This window comes from Protopterus annectens, chromosome 7.part0 (assembly GCF_019279795.1).
Source record: "Protopterus annectens isolate FY-2018-M chromosome 7.part0, PAN1.0, whole genome shotgun sequence".
Lineage (NCBI taxonomy): Eukaryota > Metazoa > Chordata > Ceratodontiformes > Protopteridae > Protopterus > Protopterus annectens.
In genome coordinates, this window is record NC_056739.1 from 375,252,708 (window position 1) to 375,274,388 (window position 21,681).

The 21,681-nt window shown below is 38.7% G+C and overlaps 1 protein-coding gene across 2 annotated transcripts in view; it reads right to left on the bottom strand.

Moving 5' to 3' along the window:
* MOV10 (Mov10 RISC complex RNA helicase) overlaps window positions 1–21,681 on the bottom strand; it is an 892,455-nt gene that overhangs the window by 691,933 nt on the left and 178,841 nt on the right. For both annotated transcript variants that reach the window (XM_044076939.1, XM_044076940.1), the window contains exon 3: window positions 3,360–3,493. In XM_044076939.1, coding sequence (XP_043932874.1) covers window positions 3,360–3,493 — 134 coding nt within the window. The remainder of the gene's footprint in view (window positions 1–3,359; window positions 3,494–21,681) is intronic.

Genomic DNA, 21,681 nt, shown 5'->3' on the forward strand with positions numbered 1-21,681 from the left:
TATACCAAAAGAAATCTGGCCGCTAAATTATTATTGAATGGTCAGACTTTCAGTTAGGACATGGTTCAAAAAGTATTTGACAAGAGATAAGGCAAAATGTCAAAAAAAACAAAACATCAGGACATTGTAAAACTCTGGACAGTTAAAAGGTATAGTCATTATATTTACTGATAGTATGATCAATCATAATGAAATTACCTCTAAACTGTCCAGAGTGTAGGACAGCGTCCCTTGTTTTCCTCGCACATTTCTTTGTCCTTCCAAATGTTTAAACTTGGATGAAGCTTTTGGGGGGGGGGGGGGGCACAGAGCAAGAAAAGCAAACTGATAGGGGATTTCAGGGAGAAGATAGCACTCAACACTGCCCTGATGTTCTATATGAACATGGGGCGTATGTATCATATGGAGTGCAGCACATTAAGAAAAAAGTGAAGAACACAGAAAAAAACTCAAGCGCCATTATATAAAAGCATTTAAGAAATTTAAACAATTTCTGTCTTAAATAACGTCATTGTATACTAACAGCAATAACCCACTCTTGGAATTGGGTAAGACAGGATTAACCCATAGCTGGCTCTGTTTAATCACTCAAGCTTCACATTTGTGATCAAACCACACCAGTTGTTGGTTAATCCTGTGATACCCACAGCCAGTCATGGATTACTGCTAAAGTATGCATGCAAGGGTAAAACAAAATTATTGGTACGAAATACTGGATTTTTGGAGGGCAATACAATAGGGTCTATATTATATTAGTGAAAATCCTTTTAAGCGAATGTGAAAACACCGACACGTATTGCGCGAACCACAAATATGCCGAACGCACTAAACCTCAAAATTCAAAAAGTCGAATCCCCATAGTCAGCCAACTCCACCTCCCACTACATACTGCCTACCCAAACAAAATAAATAAACCACATACATATACTAACCAAAACCCTACTTCTAACCCTACACTAAACCTTACATACATTACCTATCTATGCACTTACCTTAACCCGGACCCTAACCCTAAGGTCCGTAACTATCGCACACTTACCTTACGGAGCTATACCACAGACAGGCCAACCATGATATTTCAAATTTCACGGTTTTGGACATTTGGCGTTTCTGTGGTTCACGCAATATGTGCCGCTCTTTTCATATTCACGTAAAAGGACTTTCGAGCATCTAAATGGAACCCAATACAATGATGTTCCACATGTGGGGCTAGACTGACAGATCTACATATGCTATTTAAAGTAATTTGAAGGTGATGGGTCATGTGCAAAATTGTTGTTTGTCTTTCGGCTTTTCCTGGTTAGGGGTCGCAAAAGCTGAACTCCCGTCCACTAATGATTGGCAGTAGATTTTTACGAACGCCGTGTTGCTAGCTTGACGTTCCACCTTCAACAAAGGCATGCCCATTTGCGCATGTCTTTCGAACACTCACCCAACAGTGGGGAGGACATGCAGACTCCACACAGAAGGCACTCCCCACACTCCAGCCAAGAATTGAACGGGAGAACCTCTTGCGGTGGGGTCATGTGCGGAATACAGTGAGGTTATAGGGAGGCAGAGAGTATTCTGTTCTGGGCATCTGGACATTTTGTTTTCTATGGCCCTATAGGTTTCACAGTTCAGATGACTTAAGATGGTATAGGTTGCTTTAAGCTGATTGACTGACTTAGCAATTGTCTTGGTATAGGTTTTTAGAGTATAACTTAGGGCAACAATTCAAGACTAGATAATTGCACTGCTGCACAATGTTTTGCGAGCATTGTCCCTTATGAGTGAGTGAGTGCTGAAAACTTTACCTGAATTAGAAGGCTTACTGCTTGCTAGTGGTAAAGTAGTAAAGCGGTTTTACAGATTGCTTAATACAGATGAGCAAAGAAATTTAAGGATTATATTATCTTGGGGTTAGTTAACATTGCTATCATTTATGAATAGACAGAATAGTACAGAGCTTAGTACTAATCATTGTAGTACCCAGCAGTAGGCATGCCTCCTATTTCACATGTCCTGTTTGGACCATAAATGTTTTCAGTTAAATAGTTCTTGAAACATTGTATTGGGTTCAGGACAAAATCCATCCTATGCAGTTTTGCAGTAAAAGTTTATTAACAGTTTCAAAACACCCTACTTAAGCCTATCAAGATGATAATCAGTAATGGGAACTTGGCAGATGATGTCAGTAACTATGAAAACTGCAGTAAGGGTATTATGACCATTGTGAAATCCATGTTGAAAAAATCAGTTATTACACTCTTTTTTTCATCAAGATGCAAGACTAGCACAGGACGGAGATGGGGCAGAGTTCACCAGGAGAAAAAAGTGATTTGTTTGTAAGGGGATTAAAAGGGAATGCTTGAATTGGAGTGGAATGATGCGGTGAGGAGGAAATCATAAAAGTTGACTACTGGTTTTGCTAGTGAGTTAGCAGACATTTTTAAACACTGGGTGGATATGTACCTCTCAACGTCTCAGTGCTAGAAATCTGGACAAAGCCTGTTAAAATGGGGGGGGGGGGGCAAAAGCCCAAAAATAGGGATATATTTTAAATATTACTCTTATAAACATAGAAAGTGGCTAGAATAACGGGAGTTGTGTTAACATACGTTTTCTGAAGAATTTAAAGCCAGAAACTCAAATGTATATCATTATTTAGGGACTTCAGTCCTCAGATAGTCCCTGTGATTTGCCAGAAAATCACAAATTTTGTGAGGAACAAACCAAATATACGAGGGAAAATCTGGACAGTAGAGAGGTGGGGTGGACGATATGTTTATTTAGGTTGTACTTAGTATCTGTCGTTCAAGTACTTTTCGCACTACCATGGGTGTTACGTTTTGGAAAAAGAATGTAGGAGGAGATATGGAGTGTTTGAAGGGACTTCATGTAGAGTGTTTGGTGAACAGAGGAGTATGATTGTATATATTCAAGCCTGCATTAACTGAGGCGTTATTGTTTTTAAGAGATGGGCATGATGCTGGTATACAGATCATGGTTTTAAAGTTGTTTAGGATTTCACTTATTTGAAAACAATAAAACACAGTACTATAGTATGAAGTATACCCTTTATTATTTTCCACAATAGTTTTGATTTGGAGACGGAGATGTCTAAATTTTGTTCCGATATAATTTGACTTAGCTTTTTAAGTCGGCATTCTTTTGTTTATTTTTTTGAAAACATAGAAGGTTGTGACCTTCTGGGTTTTTAGTAGATTTCCACTTTGACCATGTTTTACCACTGTCTTTAGTTTACATTCTGAAAAAAGTAAAATTTTATTTTGTAAATTAACTGTGAGGATGTGAAGTAAAACGATGCATTTCTGCAGACTTCTCAAATCACATTACAGGCCTTCCACTAAACTCACCTGTGTTTTCTTAGATATTTAATAATGTCTTGACAGTACTTTCGTCCTTCATGTTTGGATGGCAAAGTCTCAACTGAAGAAGTCGTTTCCCTAGGTCTTCTGTACTGATCAGCATACTGCTGCCTCTTTTTAATCTGTAGCAAGAGCATACAAATGCTAATGTTAGTAAAACTTCTATATGGTCTGTATCATCAACAATATGAAAGAATGCCAGAGAACTTAACAGTTTGCATGTACATAACTTGTATCCACTGTGATGTTATAATACTGCACTAAAAGTCAACTCATCAAAATAGACTTGTCACCATTTAGCAAAATGCCATGAAAAGTATTTTTATTAAGAAGTCACTTACCTTGACAGTGTATTTACTGTTGGCAATGCTGTTGTTGTGTCTTTCGGCTTTTCCCGGTTAGGGGTCGCCACAGCAGAACTCCGGTCCGCTAATGATTGGCAGTAGATTTTTACGTGCCGAATTGCCAGCCCTGATGCACAGCCTTCAACGAAGGTACACCCATTCATGCATTTCTCCACTCAGAAGACGCTCTAGCTGAGTATCAAACAGGACAGCGTCTTACTGTGAGGCTACAATGCTACCGCCAGCACCACCACCGCACATTACATAATAATTTAACTGGATTTTTATTGAACAGTATATGCATCTCATTTTTTTTTTTTAACAGGAGTTTCACTGGAACATCCCTGAAACATACGCACAGTCAGTAAGGTCATTTAAAAGACAGTGTGTCTACTCCATCCACTCACCATTTATTTTCAACCATAACTTTCTACCACCTTAGCCCTGTTGGACAGCTAGTCCTTTCTTCGCGTATTTCAGACAGCACAGTCAATAGTCAGCAGACAACCACTTCAGTGCTGTAGTTTGTTATCAATAGTTACACCGTTTGCAACGCTCTTCACTGGACATACTGCAGGAAAGCTTTTACTTTCTGCTTCCTAAAAGGGGACAAAGATGAACTTCTTACTTCTTTTTTTGAATTCTCTTACTCGTCATCGGTTTCCCTCATTTTCTCTTGCACATGTATCTATATTTGCTGCACCCACTGGTCATCTCCAGTCTCTTTCCAATGTCATTGCATGCTTTCATAGAACTCTCCCCTGGTCTCCCTCCTTTCCTTCAGTTTAAATTTGTCCCAGACACTTCACAGGCTATGTTAAACCTTTTACAACTCTGAGTTAGTATTTTTTTTCTCCTGAGCTGCAGTCCTGCATCACTGGACTTAAAAACAATGATTTCCTAATTTTTAGGTCCTCACTTGGGACAGGGGTAGCCTAGACAATTTGCACTGAGGCCTTATTACTTGATTCAAGGGTAATTTTCATGTGTTTCCTTTCTACTGCTCTACCCATACTCTGTTGTGCTTTACACCTTAGTCACCCAACTTTCTCTCTTCATTTCTTATTCCCTAACTCAGTCCATTTTCTCTCGTTCTTTTCTTCCCCATCTCTTTCCAGCAGGGTGCAAGGGAGCACTGTAAGTGAAACAGTACTTGTGCTCTCTCTAAATTGGGCAACTTAACCAAGATTCCACTCAAGCAGAAGTGCACACTCTCAGGCTTTGCTACCTGCAGTCTAAACACCATTCTTGGCTCTACATGAATTCTCCTCACAATAAGTCTAACCTGACCTGGTTCTTTACTCCAAATTACACAGATTGTTTCTAGACACTTACCCTCCAGTTGGTGACTGCCCTGCTTTGCTCCTCTACCAAACCCAATTACTGTACATTTATCCTTTTAGTAAATCTATCACTACTCACACAGCACCTGCCATACTTCTGAATCAAATCACAACAATCCTACTCTCTACACCATAGGACAATATATCCTAACCAAACTTGTATATTCTCCCAAAGTCTACCTTCCCTCCATTTCCTCACTGTAGCATTGTATACTCAAACTCTTAAATTCTGCTGGCTGTATAAACCCCATACTCAGAACTCCAATAAACCCCAACTACCCAACACAAAGGTAGCATCTCACAGTTTTATCATTACTAACCTTTCCAACAAGTTAATCTAACTATAATACCATACATAATCTTCCTTATTGTTAAATTATTCTCTGCATTTCTATCCACCAGTCCTCACATTATTGTACTCAAACATCTCCACCTCCCTAATGTATTCCTCCATAAGGATATATTTATTTTATTAATTCCCATCCATAGCACCCTATTGTATTTCTGTCACTTACACCATACTTCTCTCCTATATGTTCTCCCATACAACTATGCTTCTAACTTCCGTAATCACATTACTCTTGTTTTGCCTTTCATTTCATCACTCACCACTCAACAGTCCATGACCTCCTTTCATACACCAGTAGGCAAAACTTCCTACACACCCACTCTCCCCTCTGACCATCTCAATATCACTCAAACTCTCTCACATTCAACATACCCATTTCGTAAAACAAACGTATATACCACTAAAAACTAAAATAGACAGAATATATCCAAAATGCCAAAACAACCTCTGCTTACTGAATTAGTCTACTACTCCAGTCTCACATAATACACTAACACAATGTGAGGATGTCCACCCAGATCTAGCCCCAAAAGTTACATCTTCCCCACTAGAACATTCTTCTACATGCAGCCAGGACTTACAAAAGACTTGCTAATAACAATTCCTTACAACTATTTAACTTACATATCCAAAGGCCCTTCAACAAAATAGCTGAACTACAGGTTCAGGTCTCCCTCCACTTCCCAGACGTTCTCATTCTCACTGAAACATTGCTTAAACTAAACATATCCAATGAAGAAGTCCTACCTTCCGGTTACAGTGTGTTCAGACAAGACTGAGAAAGCAAAAGCGAATGTGGTGTAGCAATAATGCATAAAAACAAACAATCACCTGTTTCGCCTCTACACAAATAACATCCCTAAAATTGAACAATGCAGAAATACTAATTGCTCACCTTCAACTAACCCAAACAAAGCCATGAGTATTGTAGCTTTATATATCCCCCAAACAATAACCATACTACACTTGAAGCCATTCTATGCAGGTTATCCAAAAAACTTTGAAACTTTCATAAGTGTGAGAATTTGTAGTGCAATGTTAATATACATTGAGTAGCATTACATTCCTTCATCAACTATTGCCTCATTCTTTATCATTTCTCTCAACTCATCACCACTCCAACCAGGCAATGCAAGACCAATAACTCTACAGCAATTTTTGACTGGCTAAGTAGTACCACCCCCAATGAAATCACGCAAGCAGGAACTCCACCTGAATCTCTAAGTGATCACCACCCCACCTATAGCATTACAAAGTATAAACACAAACAAAAATTCTCATCACTATAAACTAGTTAGAAAACTCGATGACAATTCTGGATTTGTTTTTCCAAAGCCCTGCATCAAGTTAACTGATACTGCTTAAAACAGCTACCCCTAAATAAAGCTACTACCATGTTTAACCAAATATTAATCCTTAGTAGATGTGTATGCACCACTTAGGAAAAAAAACATGCGTAAGATCAAAATATGCACACTGGCTAACTCACACCATTGAACAGTTAGGGACAAAACTTGGAAAATCTGTCAGAATAAGACAACTCTTCCAAGCTACCAGACCTAATGCACTCTATGGAGCAAAGAAAAAAAATTGTAAAAAAAATGGCAACAAGAATTACTATGTAAACATTCAGAACAGTTCCTAGAGTAATCCAAAACTGTTCTGATCCACCATCAATGACCTTCATCCAGACAGAAAAAAAACTATTACTATATCAAATGATACGGAAAGCATTACAACAAACTCCTTTAAACCCCACTTCATCAATACAGCAACACCACTGCGTAAATCTACAGGTTTTCAACCATGCAGTGAGCAACCTGAAAATCCAACTCAAATATCTTTACACTTAAAACCATCAAAAAAACATCCTTAAAGTCAACTCCTCTATCAGCTAATGACTTGTCATCAGAATACACCAAAGTAGCAGCTAAGGCCTTAGCATTTCCATTCTCCATCCTCAAACAGATCCATTACAGAATCATATGTTCCTATAATTATTTCATTACATAAGGGAGGAAACTCTTCTGAATTACATAATTACTGATCCATTCCTATACTACTTCTCTCACAAATCCTGGAATGTTGTGTGCACTCTCAAATCCTACAAAATCTACTCAACAATAACATCCTGTCAGCTACCAAAGATGGTTTACACCAGACCATAGCATCACTACTGTAATTCTGCCAAACCAGTCTCAGACATTTTTGGACCTCTCCAAGATATTCAATACTATGTCAAACTCAAAAGTGATTCAAATCCCAGCAGAATTTCTCAAGTGATGTTATCATTATTCAAGAACTACTTGCATAATCTCACCCAAGCATTAAGGTAGCAAAACAGTTGTTCCTCCTTCCTCTCAGTCTCTTTAGGTGCCCCCAACGAGACATTCGTGGATCTTTGCTATTCAGCATATAAATGAGCTTTACATTGTCACATCTCCATCTACACTGACATAATACAAAGATGATACTACAATAATTTGCTCCACCCTCTCCTTGACACAAAAAAAAAAAAAAAAAAGAATCTAAGCTGATGCTGCTCCTCTCTAAACCCAGTTCATGAAACTCACAATTTCCACATTTTTACCATTTCCTCTGCTTAAAACATTAACTGACCATGTTTACAACGTCAAGGTAGTTGGTGTAACAATTAATAAGCTCATGTCTGATATTCATGTCGTGAAACAATTAATAAGCTCAAGTCTGATATTCATGTAAGTAATATCAAAGTAAACTTACAAAAGGCTTGGAACTCTATATAACATCAAACCATTTTTCTTTGGCCTAGATCAGCGGTCCCCAACCACTGGGCCACAGACCAGTACTGGGTCATGGATCATTTGGTACCAGGATGCACAGAAAGAATAAAAAACATTTTAGGTTGGGTCCCCAGCTGTTCAGGAAAAAAAAGTGTATTGTGTATGAGTGTGTTTAATGTTTCTGTCTGTGTGTGTGTGAGTGAATGTGTGCATGAAAGCAGAATGTATGGGTGTGTGTGAAAGCAGAAGAGACTGCATGTCTGTCAGAGAGAGGGGACAGCGAGATTGATCGAGCTGTTATTTTACACTTGCTAAGTAGCACTTTTGCTGTATCGAGTGCAAAATAAAAATAAATGAAACTGAAAAAAAAAGTGTGCGTGTGTGATGAATGCATGAAAGGAGACTGTTGTGTGTATGTGAGAGAGTGAGAACGATCCCTGGCAGCATCAGCTCAGAGGTTTGAGTACCACTCGACCATGTCTCTGAACCTCCCCACAAAGAGAACTGCGTACCTCTGGATCTTTCAGCTGAAGAAATCTGGATAAACCCTAAAATACAGAGAGAACAAAGGCTCAAAAATAGGAACAGATGTTAATTACTGCTCTTATAAAGTTACAAACTTGCTTAAATACAAGGATTTGTGTTTGTATGAATTTTCTGAAGAAAATTTATTTATTTATTTTATTTTACATTTGTTGACCGGGCTAGTCTAGCTGGAGATATTTCCATTTTCAGTAGAGGCCCGGGGAGAAAAGCTCCACAGAGAATACAATAAAGAAAAGCATACTTGTGTTTCAAAGAAAGTTTGTAAGAGACAAAAGCTAACAACTCTACAGTTCCTTATTATTACTAAGTGAGTTAGTTACTAACTAATACAGTTACAGTCCAAAAAAAAACTTATACAAACATAAAATACTAAGTATGATAATGATATTAAATGAAATAATTACTACCACACACAGTTAAAGTCAAAAACATTATATAAAGTTAAAAATACTTTGTAAGATATTGATACAGGTAGGAAGTAAGAGAAAAGAGAGCTAAGAATAAGGGAAATTAGAAGTGATTAGTTATGGAAAGGAGAGCAAGTAAGACAGTCAGCAAGCAGAGAAGTAATTAGGAAGACAAGTGGCAGTAGAAGAAGAAAGCCAAGTGGAGGATGGAGTAAACAAGAAGTAGGAGATAGTTATCAAGTAGAGTATAAGTAGTGGAAAGTTAATCAGGTTTACTGCAGGTGCACAGCCAGTGGTTTTGGAAGTGCAGTTTAATGTTTTGTTTGAAAAGAGGCAATGATGTAATCTTTGTAATGTTGCTAGGTAGTAAATTCCATTTTGTACCTACTGAATTGGTAAAAAGGGAGTCACCAGCAGTGTTATTTGATTTTATAGAACTAGCCAATAGTTTACTAGAGGAGCGGAGAGAGTTAAGATTGTTATAGGGGATTATGAGTTGAGAGAGTATAGGGGTGTTCATTGGTTGGTACAGAATTTTATGGGCAATAGTGAGTTGTTGGATTGCAAGATAGTTTTGAAACTCTGGCCAGCCTAGTGGTTTCAGGTTGAGACAGTGATGTGTTCTGTAGGGGTTCCCTGTAGCGAAGCGAGCAATGTTATTGTAGCAGGTAGCCAATTTGGTAAGGTTGTTTTTCTTGAGATTGGTAAAAATGGAAGAAGCATAGAGAAGAGTGGAAAAAAGATGGGAGTGAGCAATCCTAGTTCTAGAGGAAGGTGTTAGAAATGGTCTAATACGAAATAAGGATCCTATTTTCCTATTGACAAGTTTTATGGAGTTGTTAATGTGTTGGTTGAAAGAGAGATTATTATCAATTGTAATACCTAACAGTTTAGTGGTAGAGTCGGGAGAGATGACAGTGGCATTGTTAGAGGAGATGGTGAAGTTTAAAGGGGGGGTCCCTTGAAGTGGGGTTAAAGAGGAGGAGTTTAGTTTTTTTAGCATTTAGTAAGAGGAATCGACTAGAGAACCATGTTTCGACGGTATTAAAGACTTTTTGAGTATGAGATCTAAGTTCTGAGGTGGAAGATGCTGAGCAGATGAGTGTAGAATCATCAGCATATTGAATGCAAGTAGCTTGAGGGATTATATTTTGGAGATCATTAATGAAGAGGGAAAAGAGAAGTGGGCCAAGAATAGAGCCTTGAGGAACTCCAGTAGAAACAGGCAAAAGAGAAAAAATGTGGTTATTCCAGAGAACTGCTTGTTTTCTGTTAGTGAGATAAGAAGTAAACCATCTAATGGCAGGGATATCAAAAGATAGGGATTCAATAGTATTGATTAATAAAGAGTGGTTAACCATATCGAATGCTTTGGAGAGGTCAATGAAGATGGCAGAAGAGAGTAGGTTGTTGTTACGGTTCAGATTAATAGTGTCTACAAAGGAAAGGAGGGCAGTAGTAGTACTATGATATGGTCTGAAGCCATGTTGACAGTTAGCTATGATGTTGTGGAGAGAGAGGTGTTGTACAAGCTGATGGTGTATACATTTCTCCATAATTTTGGCCAGAGGAGAGAGGAGAGCAATAGGTCTATAGGTAGAGTAGTCTATGGAGTTACCACCTTTATGGAGTGGGATAATGTGAGAGACCTTCCATATATCTGGGATGATACCTTCTTTGATTGTCCTATTTATGAGAATAGAAATAGGATATGTGATAGCCTTGGCAGCTTTTTGTAGAAAGAGTGAAGGTAACTTGTCAGCAGAGGGGGTACAAGGTTTTAGTTTGAGAAGGAGTCTGTGTATGTAAGATGTAGAGATAGGATGTAGATAGAATTTAAAGGAAGAGTTTGTAAGGTTACGTGTTGGATGTGAGTTATTAGCATTCAATTGATTAGCAAGAGCTTGTATAGTTTCAGTGAAGAAAGAGTTGAAAGCATCTGCAGTTTGTTGAGGGGTATCAGGATCAGCATTAAGTGGGGAAGGTGTTTTAGAACTTCCTGGGGAGAGGAGTCTATTGACTGAAGACCAGAAAAGTTTAGAATTATTAAGGTGAGTTTGTTGTAGATCGAAGTAGAATTTTTTTTATCAGCTATTATTGCCTTTTTGGTTAGATTTCTAAGCTGGCGGAAGTGTAGAAGATCAGGGTTATTTCTGTGTGATCTCCATGTGGCCCAGACTTTATTTCTAGTGAGAATAAGTTTTTTGGTTTCATGGGAGAGCCAGGAGGCAGCATTAGATTTAATTCTAATAATACGTTCAGGAGCATGTAAGTCAAGAATGGATAAAAAAGTAGAGTTAAAGTATAGTACTGCATTTTCAAGAGGGAGTGTTTTTAAGGGGTTCCAGTTACATGCACTAAGTTCAGACTGAAACAGTTCTGGATTAAAGTGTTTGATGGTGCATGTGTTTCTTATAGTGCAGGGGTTTAGACAATCAGCCTTTTCCCTTGTTATGAATGTTAAGGAGTGATCGCTAACATCATCTGGCAAGGTTCCTACTTTGTAACTATCTTTGACTTTATGAGAATCCAGTCTAAAATGCTTTCTCTATTACTATGTTTGTTGAGCCTAGTCGTTGAAGTAATGGTTTGGGTAAAACCATGGAGGTTGATATGAGAAGAAGGATTATCAGCAGTAATGCTATTCCAGTCTATGTTCAGGTCACCTAGTACGATGGTTTCTTGGGGATATGTGGCAGATATCCAGCTAAGGTAATTTTCGAGGATTGGTATATTATTACCAGGTGGTAGGTACATACATATAATATAAAGGGATTTTTTGGAATTTATTTGGAGTTTTGAAATGATTGCTTCTACCTTGCTATCTTGAGTTGGAGAGGCAGGAAGGGTAGTAATATTTAGATTATTTTTATAAAAAATTGCAACTCCACCACCTTTGCGGTTGGGACGGTCAAGTCTTACCATATTGTAGCCTTGGGGAGTAATCTCAGTGTCTTTAGTGGAGGGCTTTAGCCAGGTCTCAGAGATGCAGAGAATGTCAAATGAATGTATATGAAGGAGGGAATGCAGGTAGGGTATTTTGTTGTTTATGTTTTGGGTATTAAGATGTCCTATTAGGAAGGTGTTATTGAGTTTGGGTATGGACATTAGGGGAGAGGGGAAAGTTGGACCAGGGTTAGGGTGGATATCTCCAGCTTGAAGGTTAAGGTTGATAGGTTTCATAGTGAGGTTACATTTTAGAAAGGTTAAAAATTTAGTTTTGTTATCAGAAGGCAAGACGTATTTGAGATGTGACAGTCAGTGGAATCTAGGTAGTTGATATTTAGGGGTAGAAGAAATATATGGATATGAATTTAGAGGATTGAGAAATGTTGTAGTGTGTTTATGTGGATCGAAAGGTTGGACATACAATGGTTTCTCGTAGAGGGATAGGAGGTAAATTGAGTATAGGGTGGAAACTAGTAGACTAGAGAGTAAAATCTGGGTTGGCAGGTATGGAGCCATAGTAGAAGTAGGAGTGTTTGTGAAAGGTGAGAGAAGTATGAGAGGATGAAGTAGAAAGGTGTGTTTTATTGTTGAGTAGAAGTATAGAACAATGTAGGAAAGAAAAGAGAGGATAGGAGTAAAACAGAGACAGGAGTACAATAAAAGAGGCAAATCTTAGTGTATAAAGGAGTAAAATAAGGAGGTGTAAGTGGAAGAAATAAAGGGTAGAAATAGATAGAATTAGTGTGGGGATGGCTGAGAAGGGGTGTGGGTGGGTGTGGGAGGAAGTTAGAGTGGGAAGGAGAAGGATTGGAAGATTAGAGTAGGGGGTGTGTCCAGGTAGCTATAAGTGTAGGACCCCTGGGGTGGGTGGGAATTGGGGTAGGGAGAGGAGCAGAGTGAAAATAAGTCTGAAACTCAAATGTATATTATTTAGTAACTTCAATCTCCAATCACTGGCAACAAACCAAACATTTTAGGGGTAAGGGACCAAAAAATAAAGTAAATGTCTGGATATTTTAAGTGTTATATTTTGGATGTAAAATGTTTCCTCCAACACCATTAACATATACTACAGCAAGTTTGAAACATTAGGCAGAGGAACTATTTTACATCAAAATGTATAAAAAAAATAGTACTTAAAAAAAAATAAATAAGTTTGTATGCCACTATGATATATTTTACTTGGCATGTCTTTTGCCTTATTATCATGCTACATCAACTCTGATGTACTTGTGGATTTTTTTTTTTTTTCGTTTGTCATGGAGCTTTTCACTGTCTGATAATTCCCATTAAACAAATGCAATAAAGTAAAATAAAGTAAATGCAAAGCCTGAATTTTACAAGCCATTTGCCAAGGGGACAACTAGTTGTATCCTCGAAGACTAAACATAGTCTGTGGTACAACTGGGCAGCCACCAAGTTACATTTAGTTGTAAAACGGCATTTTATAGTAAAAATTTTCCATATCGTGTGTTATGCAGTTTGTTTTAGCATTCCTCTGATCGACTGAGCCATGATGAACTATCCTGCTACTACGATGCTCCCCTCACAGTTTGGATTCAGAGGCCATCTTCAGTTTAATGCCAAAGGTTTGCTTCCTTTTCTTAAACATAGCTCTCAATGTCATAGCTCAAGAAAGCTGGACAAAGCCAAACAAAAAAGGCCCATATAATGGAAAAGTTTAATATGATCCTACTAAACAGTCAGTTTCTAACCAAACACAATGGATACAAACACTCAGACAAGTTTGAAGTCAATAAATAAGGAAATGACTAAGCACAAGAGATCCCATGCCATCATGCGAACTCCCAAGAACATCCCTGCCAGTGAATCCTCTTCCAAGGAGACCCAATTATAACTTATGCTCAGTCATGAATCAGGGCCTGGGATTAACTTTAGCTGTTATTGTTCCATGTCATTTTTTTTTTCAAATCACCCAACTGACGATTAGAAGTATAGACTCAATACTATTTGCTTTTCCCATTGTTGAAAAGGTGAAACCCTTAATCAGAAAATGACTGAAAAGTCTAGTATTAGAACTGAACAACTGCTAAATCAAACAGTTCTTAAAAAAACACCACTCTATGGCATTATTCGAGTTCCCCTCCTCCAAGGGGAAACAGTAGGACAGGGTAGTTCTAATGCCCTAAAAGAGAAAAACTGCTGTAATCCATCGCTGATTTTCTGACCAAAGCAGTGGCAAATGGTTACTGTACACTAGGGTGCCTGTATGAAGCACTAAATGGGGTGGGTTTAGTTTAGTTGCGCAAACTTTGAACATGGTTAGAATTTTATACAACTAAACCTGCCCTACATTACTGCATATGCTAAGCACTCTTCCCAGCATCAGTCTTCCTGATCGGAATACAAGGCAGACCTAGTTCAAGAAAACAAAAGTTATGTACTTGCAATAATGATACATCCATGTTGTCTATTTTCATCCAGTTCAACCTGTGGGTTATCAGATCCAACTTTGATCAGAGACTGTCCATTTCAAAAGACTTTAGTCCACAAGCTGCACATCCTCTACCCATAATACCTTGCTCTGTCTCTCTACAGCTATCTCAGATCAACTTTACCCTTGCCACAAAACTCCAACTATAATTTCATGCAACCACAGACTAAGGACCCCAGAAAAAAGGCAGGGGAAGAGTTGCCTCAACAAGCCAACCATCCAACGTTCTGGAGAAAAACACCACAAGAGGGGAAAATGAGGGAGGGATAGTTGAACCAGATGGAAACTGACAACACAGATCTATTGTTATGTTAAGTACATAACTCTCATATCCGATGTTCTCCTCCTTCTGGCTTCAACCTACAGGACACAGTTCCCAGCCACGTCATCCAAGAAAGATCCTAAAAGAGGCAACATTCCGCAATACGGTGGAACCAAAGGAGGTCCTACACCTTGACTGCATATCCCACTTGTAGCGAGACACAAAAGTATGGGTACCCACCCATGTAGCAACAGAAAAATGTCATCAACAGACACTCTTAAGCAAAAAGCCGTAGAAGTAGCCATAAGTCTGGTAAAGTGCCCTTTTGACTTACAAGGAAAAGATTTTCCCCTCAGTCTATAATCACAGTGAAATGCAATTAGGAGCCATTTAGATAAAATAGACTTAGACACTGGCTTACCCAAATGGGCCTTTAACAAGGAGACAAACAGCTGTTCAGATTTGACCGGATGGACTTGGCTCCATACAAAAAAAATCTTAAGTTATCTGTGAACATCAAGGCATTGCAATAAATATTCTTCCTTGTTTGAAAAGTTGGGGAAAATCACTGGTAAATGAATGGCTTGATTCAAGGTGGCTTCTGATGTCACCAAGTAAAAAACGCAGGATCTGTTCTCAGAGAAACCCTATCCTTATTAAAAGCCAAACATGAAGGGACACAGGATAAGGTCTGCAGTTACGACATACCTGACCAAAGTAAAAGCTACCCAGAAAAGAAGCATCGAAGACAATAACTTCAAAGAGACTGTCAATGAAGGCTCAAAAGGAGGGCCAGCAAGAATATGAAGTATAAAAGGTAAATCATGAGGAGGGACAGAATAGGAGATCGCAATAAGAACTCTTCTAAAAAAGGCCTTGGAAATTTTCAACAGTGCTGCAGGGGTAGTATCTCTGACAATAAGATAGTTAGAAATATCAGCTAACTGAACTTTAATAGTGGAATAACTAGATCTGAATTGAAAAAGATCAGCAAGAAACTCAAGAATGGCATCTAAAAGGTGCTGAAAAAGGGTCCATCATTCCAGAATATGCCCATAAGGCAAAGCACATCTACTTGCTAGCATAAACTTTGCAAGTAGATTGTTTCTGGGAAGAGGACAAAATATTAACTACTCTTTCAGAGAGCTTGGGATTTGTGGCCATCAAAAAGTAGAGAAACCATGCGATTAGTTTGAGAGTCCAGATGTTGAGCAAGTCCAAGACTTCTAGATATGAGATCAGATACAGAATGGGATCCAACACCCAGGGAAGCTACCACAGAAGAGGCCACAGAAAATGGAACCACACCTGATGGCCCAAAAAGGAGTAATGAGGATTCCAGTTGCTCTGCAATGGCTGGCATTCTTAAGAAATGTTATCACAGGAGTCGGGGATAAGCATACAGGAGACCCAGTGGCCAAGCATACAGGGGTGTGTCCCTAGGTGACTATCCTTGTGGAGCAACTAGGGAGTAAAATTGTTGCACTTACTGATTGTGGAAGCAAACAGATGGCACCATGGAGTGCCCCAACACTGAAGATCTGAGACGCTACCCTCGTATTTAGGGACCACTCATGAGGAAGAAAGATGTCCCTGCTCAGACAGTCTGTTAAAATGTTGGATTTCCCTCAGACGTGCACTGCTTCCAGAAACTGTTATGATGAAATGACCTCCCAACAAAGAGGGTAGGACCAGGATCGCCATTTTTGTTCAGGAACCAAACCACAGACATATAGTACATATGCAATAAAATCACACCCTTGGGGAAAAGTCCTGAAAAGCCTCCAACACAAAGAGGACTGTTCTCATCTCCAAGACATTGAGGTGAAGACTGGTCCTGAGCATAAACCAAGTCTTCTGAGCAGTCTTCCCTTTGAAATGGCCCTTCAAACCACCCCATCCAAGAAGAGAAGCATCCATTCTGACGGCATTCTGCAGGGGAAGAGGAACACATGGTCTCTCAGGATACACTACAGAAGACTTTGTTGAATTCAAATCAGATGGTTGTCAGACTCCACTCAAAAACAGTGGGAAATCCATGGAATGGGTTAAGTAAGACCACTGAGCTGTTAATGTCTACTGCAGTATCTTCGTGTGGTACTGCACTAAGGAGATTAAGCAAATAGCTTTAGGCATGTGACCTAGAAGTCTCACAACCAGAGAACTGGGAGGGTTGTTTCTGTGAGACAGAATAAGACTGGCCTGAGAATGAAGTGCAGTCATTTTGTTTGTTGGAAGTCTTGCAATCTGAAACACTATGTTTAACAGATAGCCTATGAACTCCAACATCTGAAATGGCTGAAGGTTGGACTTTAGATAGTTCACGGTAATTCCCAAGGAAAGGCACAACTGGAATACGGAATCCCTGGTCCTGACTAAAGATGCCCTTGTGGAGGCAGTGAGAAGCCAGTCGTCCAGGTAAGGAAAGACCTAATATACTCGCAGCCTAAGCCAGGCTGCCATAAAATTAGCGAACACCCAGGGGGTGGTGGTGAGACCAAATTGCAGTGCTCTTAACTGGTAATGACTGGATCCTATTCGGAAGTGCAGATTTCTTCTGGAGTGCCTCACTGTTTATATTAGTTTGGAAGACAAAGCAACAAGGTGCAATCTCAAGACTGAATATAGTTAAGTAAAGAGAGGAAGGTTTCAACCATCTTGAATTGTGGGAACCAAGATGGTGCAATAAGCTGTGTGCTGCTGCTTTTTTTTTCTATGAGAACATTGGAAATAGAGAAAGCTTACAAGTTACTGCCAGCTTTTGCATGTAGAAAGCACTGTCATTTAAGAGGGATTTTGGTAAAGTATGTGACCTGGTAATAGAAAGAGCAGGTCTTATCAGAATTGAGGCAACTAGGGAAGTAGATTCCAGTGGAAGGTAGATATAGTCACCACCTTTTCAAATTCACAGACTGGGAAATTTTTCAGACAAAATGACAACTGTCTGTACAGACTGCATGTACAACCAATGCAGAAGCCCAGCCTTTACATTTGCACTAATGTAGAATTTGACTTGTTCATATTATTTTCTTTCAGACAGAGAATAATTGCTTTATGCAGTAATTACTGGAAAGCCCCGTGTAAAGATCGACTAAAGGTAACCATTCAGATAGATCAGTAATAGTGGTTCAAGAGTTTTCAGACTGCTTTGTAGAGAAAGGTGCAGCTTCTGTCTCCACTGAAGGAATATGAGTGACCCAGAATTCAGAATAAGTTATTCCCAGTAGTCGGAAAGGTGTTTTTCCCTGTGGGGTGGGAAAAATATCAGTGTTCCATCAGCTCAGTTACAGATGTCTTTCAAAGTTTGCTTGAGATTAGACAATGTGGGTGAGAATTTGTAACTGGGGACTCCAGAAAAAATAATGAATGTTGAAAAACTTTTGAAGTGGAGGAAGGAGGGGAGCAAAAGGATGACCAAGAATATGATGGTACTGTGTTTACTTGTTCCTTAGTAGAAGTAACTTGGGAAGGAACATAAATTAATTACTCCGCTACATGAATGGATCTGGAGTATGGGAGGTTTGTCAATATTGTCCAGAGTTTTCCAAATTTGAGAAATCTGATAATGAATAATAATGAAAAATACTTTTGGAACTTTTGACTGTTATTGGGTAACAATCCTTTTATTCATTCCTAACTAGCAGGTCAAGGGTCATCTGGGCAGGACCACCATTCTGGCAACCATTATTTTATTATTTTTCTTCTGACCCTGCTGTCATATAACCAGCAAGGAGTGGGTGGGGGCATGCATAGGTTGGTACTAGAGGATGTCCTCTCACTTTCAAAAGAGGTGCTCAATCCAAGCAGAGCCGGGAGCTCCCTGGTCTCTGGCAGAGAGTTAGCACCAAACAGTTATGTAAGAAAGGCATTGTTGAATAAAATAATAGAAGGTATGAAAATATATGCAAGTGACTTGTTTACAATGTATGCATCACTCTAGAAGTTACATTGTTAAAGTGTGTTTCAGCAATAAGTACACTGCTTAGTAGTCCTCGTACTATCATTTTGCACAAGGAATTCATGTGCTTCGGTGTAAATAGAGGAATGTGAAATAGGAGTGTAGATGTACAACTTTCAGTGTTGTGCAAGAGTGTTTTGAGATATTCACAAATTAATGTCAGGAGAGTGGTATGCATTTTGATGCTTTAGAGTCTAAAAGTCCTTCCTGATTGTCTGCCCAGAGGCTCAGTATCTTGAATGATGACAGACATTTTGCAGAAAATACTAAAATGACTGATTAACATTTTTTGAATGTAAAGGTATGTAAAAGAAATATCAGTGAAGGAGGTTTATGTTAATGTGCTTTATGAAGCCAAAATTATTGTAGCACAGACTGTTTCCTGTTCAGCTTTGATCATAGATGCATGACTGCCCATGTGATATAAATGTGTAGGAACCGGTTGATGTTCTTCTAACATAAAATTTAGAAAAGAGGCATGTCAGTAGTCTTGCAACATTGAGTGAGGTGCTGTTGTAATTGTCTGCAGTTATTTAGCAGTAATAACATGCCTGCAACACTGCTGTGACGGTTTGTGTTAGAAAAATAGATAACAGAGAGAGGATGCTGTTTTTAGCATGTACTAAGATAACAGACATGGGACATTCAACAATACTGTTGGGGATTCATAGATGAACAGTGTGCACCTGCACATTGCTACAGTTTGAGGGGCTTGCTGTCCGAGGTGGATCACACCTAAGATTGGTATTCAGCATTGATTTAGAATCACCGTCACCCTGTATTGGACTGCAACCCATGTTAATTAGTGCTGCACTGTGCACTATATGTCTGTGAATCCAAACCACTGCGTTGCTGTAAATGGTACATATAAAATTGTGTTAATATGATTGTACCGTATGCCTATTTCAGGAAATTGCTACCAAATTATTTATTACACCTAGATACCGAGCAAGTTCTTCACTCAAGTATCCAGTAAACGTGCATCTTTTTCAGATCATATTGAATTTTAAAGGGGGGTTATATTTAAAATAAGTGTGATTTAATGATTAGGCATACATTTCTATGTATACTTGGCTATGGATGCTTATAAGTTTGATACAAGATGAAGGCAATGATAACATAAGCTGGTCAGAGTGACTGAGATGCAAGAAATTTGTTAAGATATTTATTATATTGGAGGATACTTTTCTGAAGTTATTAGATTGGTTAGAATCTGAACCTTTCTGTAGAATGAACCTTTAAGGCAACATGTAGATATGTAAACCTGATAAGTAAACCTAGGTAATCACTGCCATTTTGAAAATCAACATACCGAAAAATTCAGTGCTTTGAAGAAGAAGAAGAAGAAGAAAAAAAAAAAACAATTGTTTCCTTTTGCAAACAGTTAACCAAAATCCTACCATTAAATTCAGATATACTTTGAATAGTAGCAGTGTTACAGAAAGGTTTATTCTAGTGTAAGGTTGCTGCTGGGGGCAGGGTTAAGGTTAGTATGCATTAGTAAGGATGGTCATGGAGGGTGGCTTCTAATGCATTGCAACCCTAACCCTTCCCATAACACTCAGATGCACGTGCCTCATACAGGCTTGTAGAGGCACTATGGCCATTAGCCTAGTAACCTCCTATGATCCTAGGAAATCAGTTTTGTTCCCATGTTCACACCTTGCTCCATCCAGAAGTCTAAGTAGCAAGCATTCATTCACATTTACTTCTTATGTTGCCTCAGACATGAGTTACCTCAGATGAAAAGAAACAACTGCCCGCTACCCTGCTAGCAGCCCAAGTAGAATTTTCTGCAGCAGTACTTGCCCCCATCCAAAACAGCAGGTGGACATGTAATAAACGTGTGGTTCTTTTCTCTTGGGGATTCATGCATCTTAGACTTTACAAGGCAGAATCAGTTCATGAGCTATAATTGCCTTGTCAATACCCAGTGTAAGTATAGGAGCTATATGCTTCAGGAATGGGAAAATCGAAGCAAACATTTTTAAAGGCAACTTCACATTGGAATGGCTGTAGCACCATTAGTCATTCTAGAGACAAAAAAAAACATTACTGAGAAAAGAAAAATGAGTATATTAATGAAAATTAAAAACAGTTTTACTGCTAAAATAAAAATCAGCTTCAAAAGATGTCTCCCTGCACTGATATTACATCTCCTGCAACCCAGGGGATTACAGCAAAAAAATTACCAAGATATAAGTGATCTAAAATTTAGGTTGACAAAAAAACTGCTCTTTTTTTTTTTTAATCATCCATTTTTTCTGTACTGTACAGAAGTACATTTGAAATACCATGGTGATGCAAAACTAAAGTACTGCATTATGAATTCAATGAAGACTGCACATCTTCAATCCAAACATCACTAAACAGTATAGAAATAAGATAACCTATATGTACTACCCAGAATACACACCTTTACCAAGCATTCAAAACCTTTACAGCATAAGCATGTCTCCATTTATATTTAGCACACAAGTATACTAGATTATACAGACCCATTTTTCAGTCTATCACTCCATTGCACATTTATCTATATAGTGAATTATCAGTAGTCATACATACGTACAGCGAATCACACATCCTTGCAAGCACTTGGACAGAAAACTGCCCCCCCCCCCACACACACACACACAAAAAAGATTAAAAGCACACAAAAACAAATAGTACACTTAAGCACTTAGTAACAAGAAATAGACCACGGACTTTCAAAAATACTGTGTAGTGGTACTGTTAGTGAAAGGGTGTTTATGGGCCCATTGTTTAGGGCTGGGGTTAAGGGCAGAGTTGGCACATATGAGTAAAGTAGTGAAGGTGGCTACACTCCCTGCACCACCATCCTGATTATGCAAACCCTAGCTCTAAACCTAACGTTAGGTATGGAACAACCTCTCTCTAACAGTACTACTAAAAACACAGACACACAAACCACTAA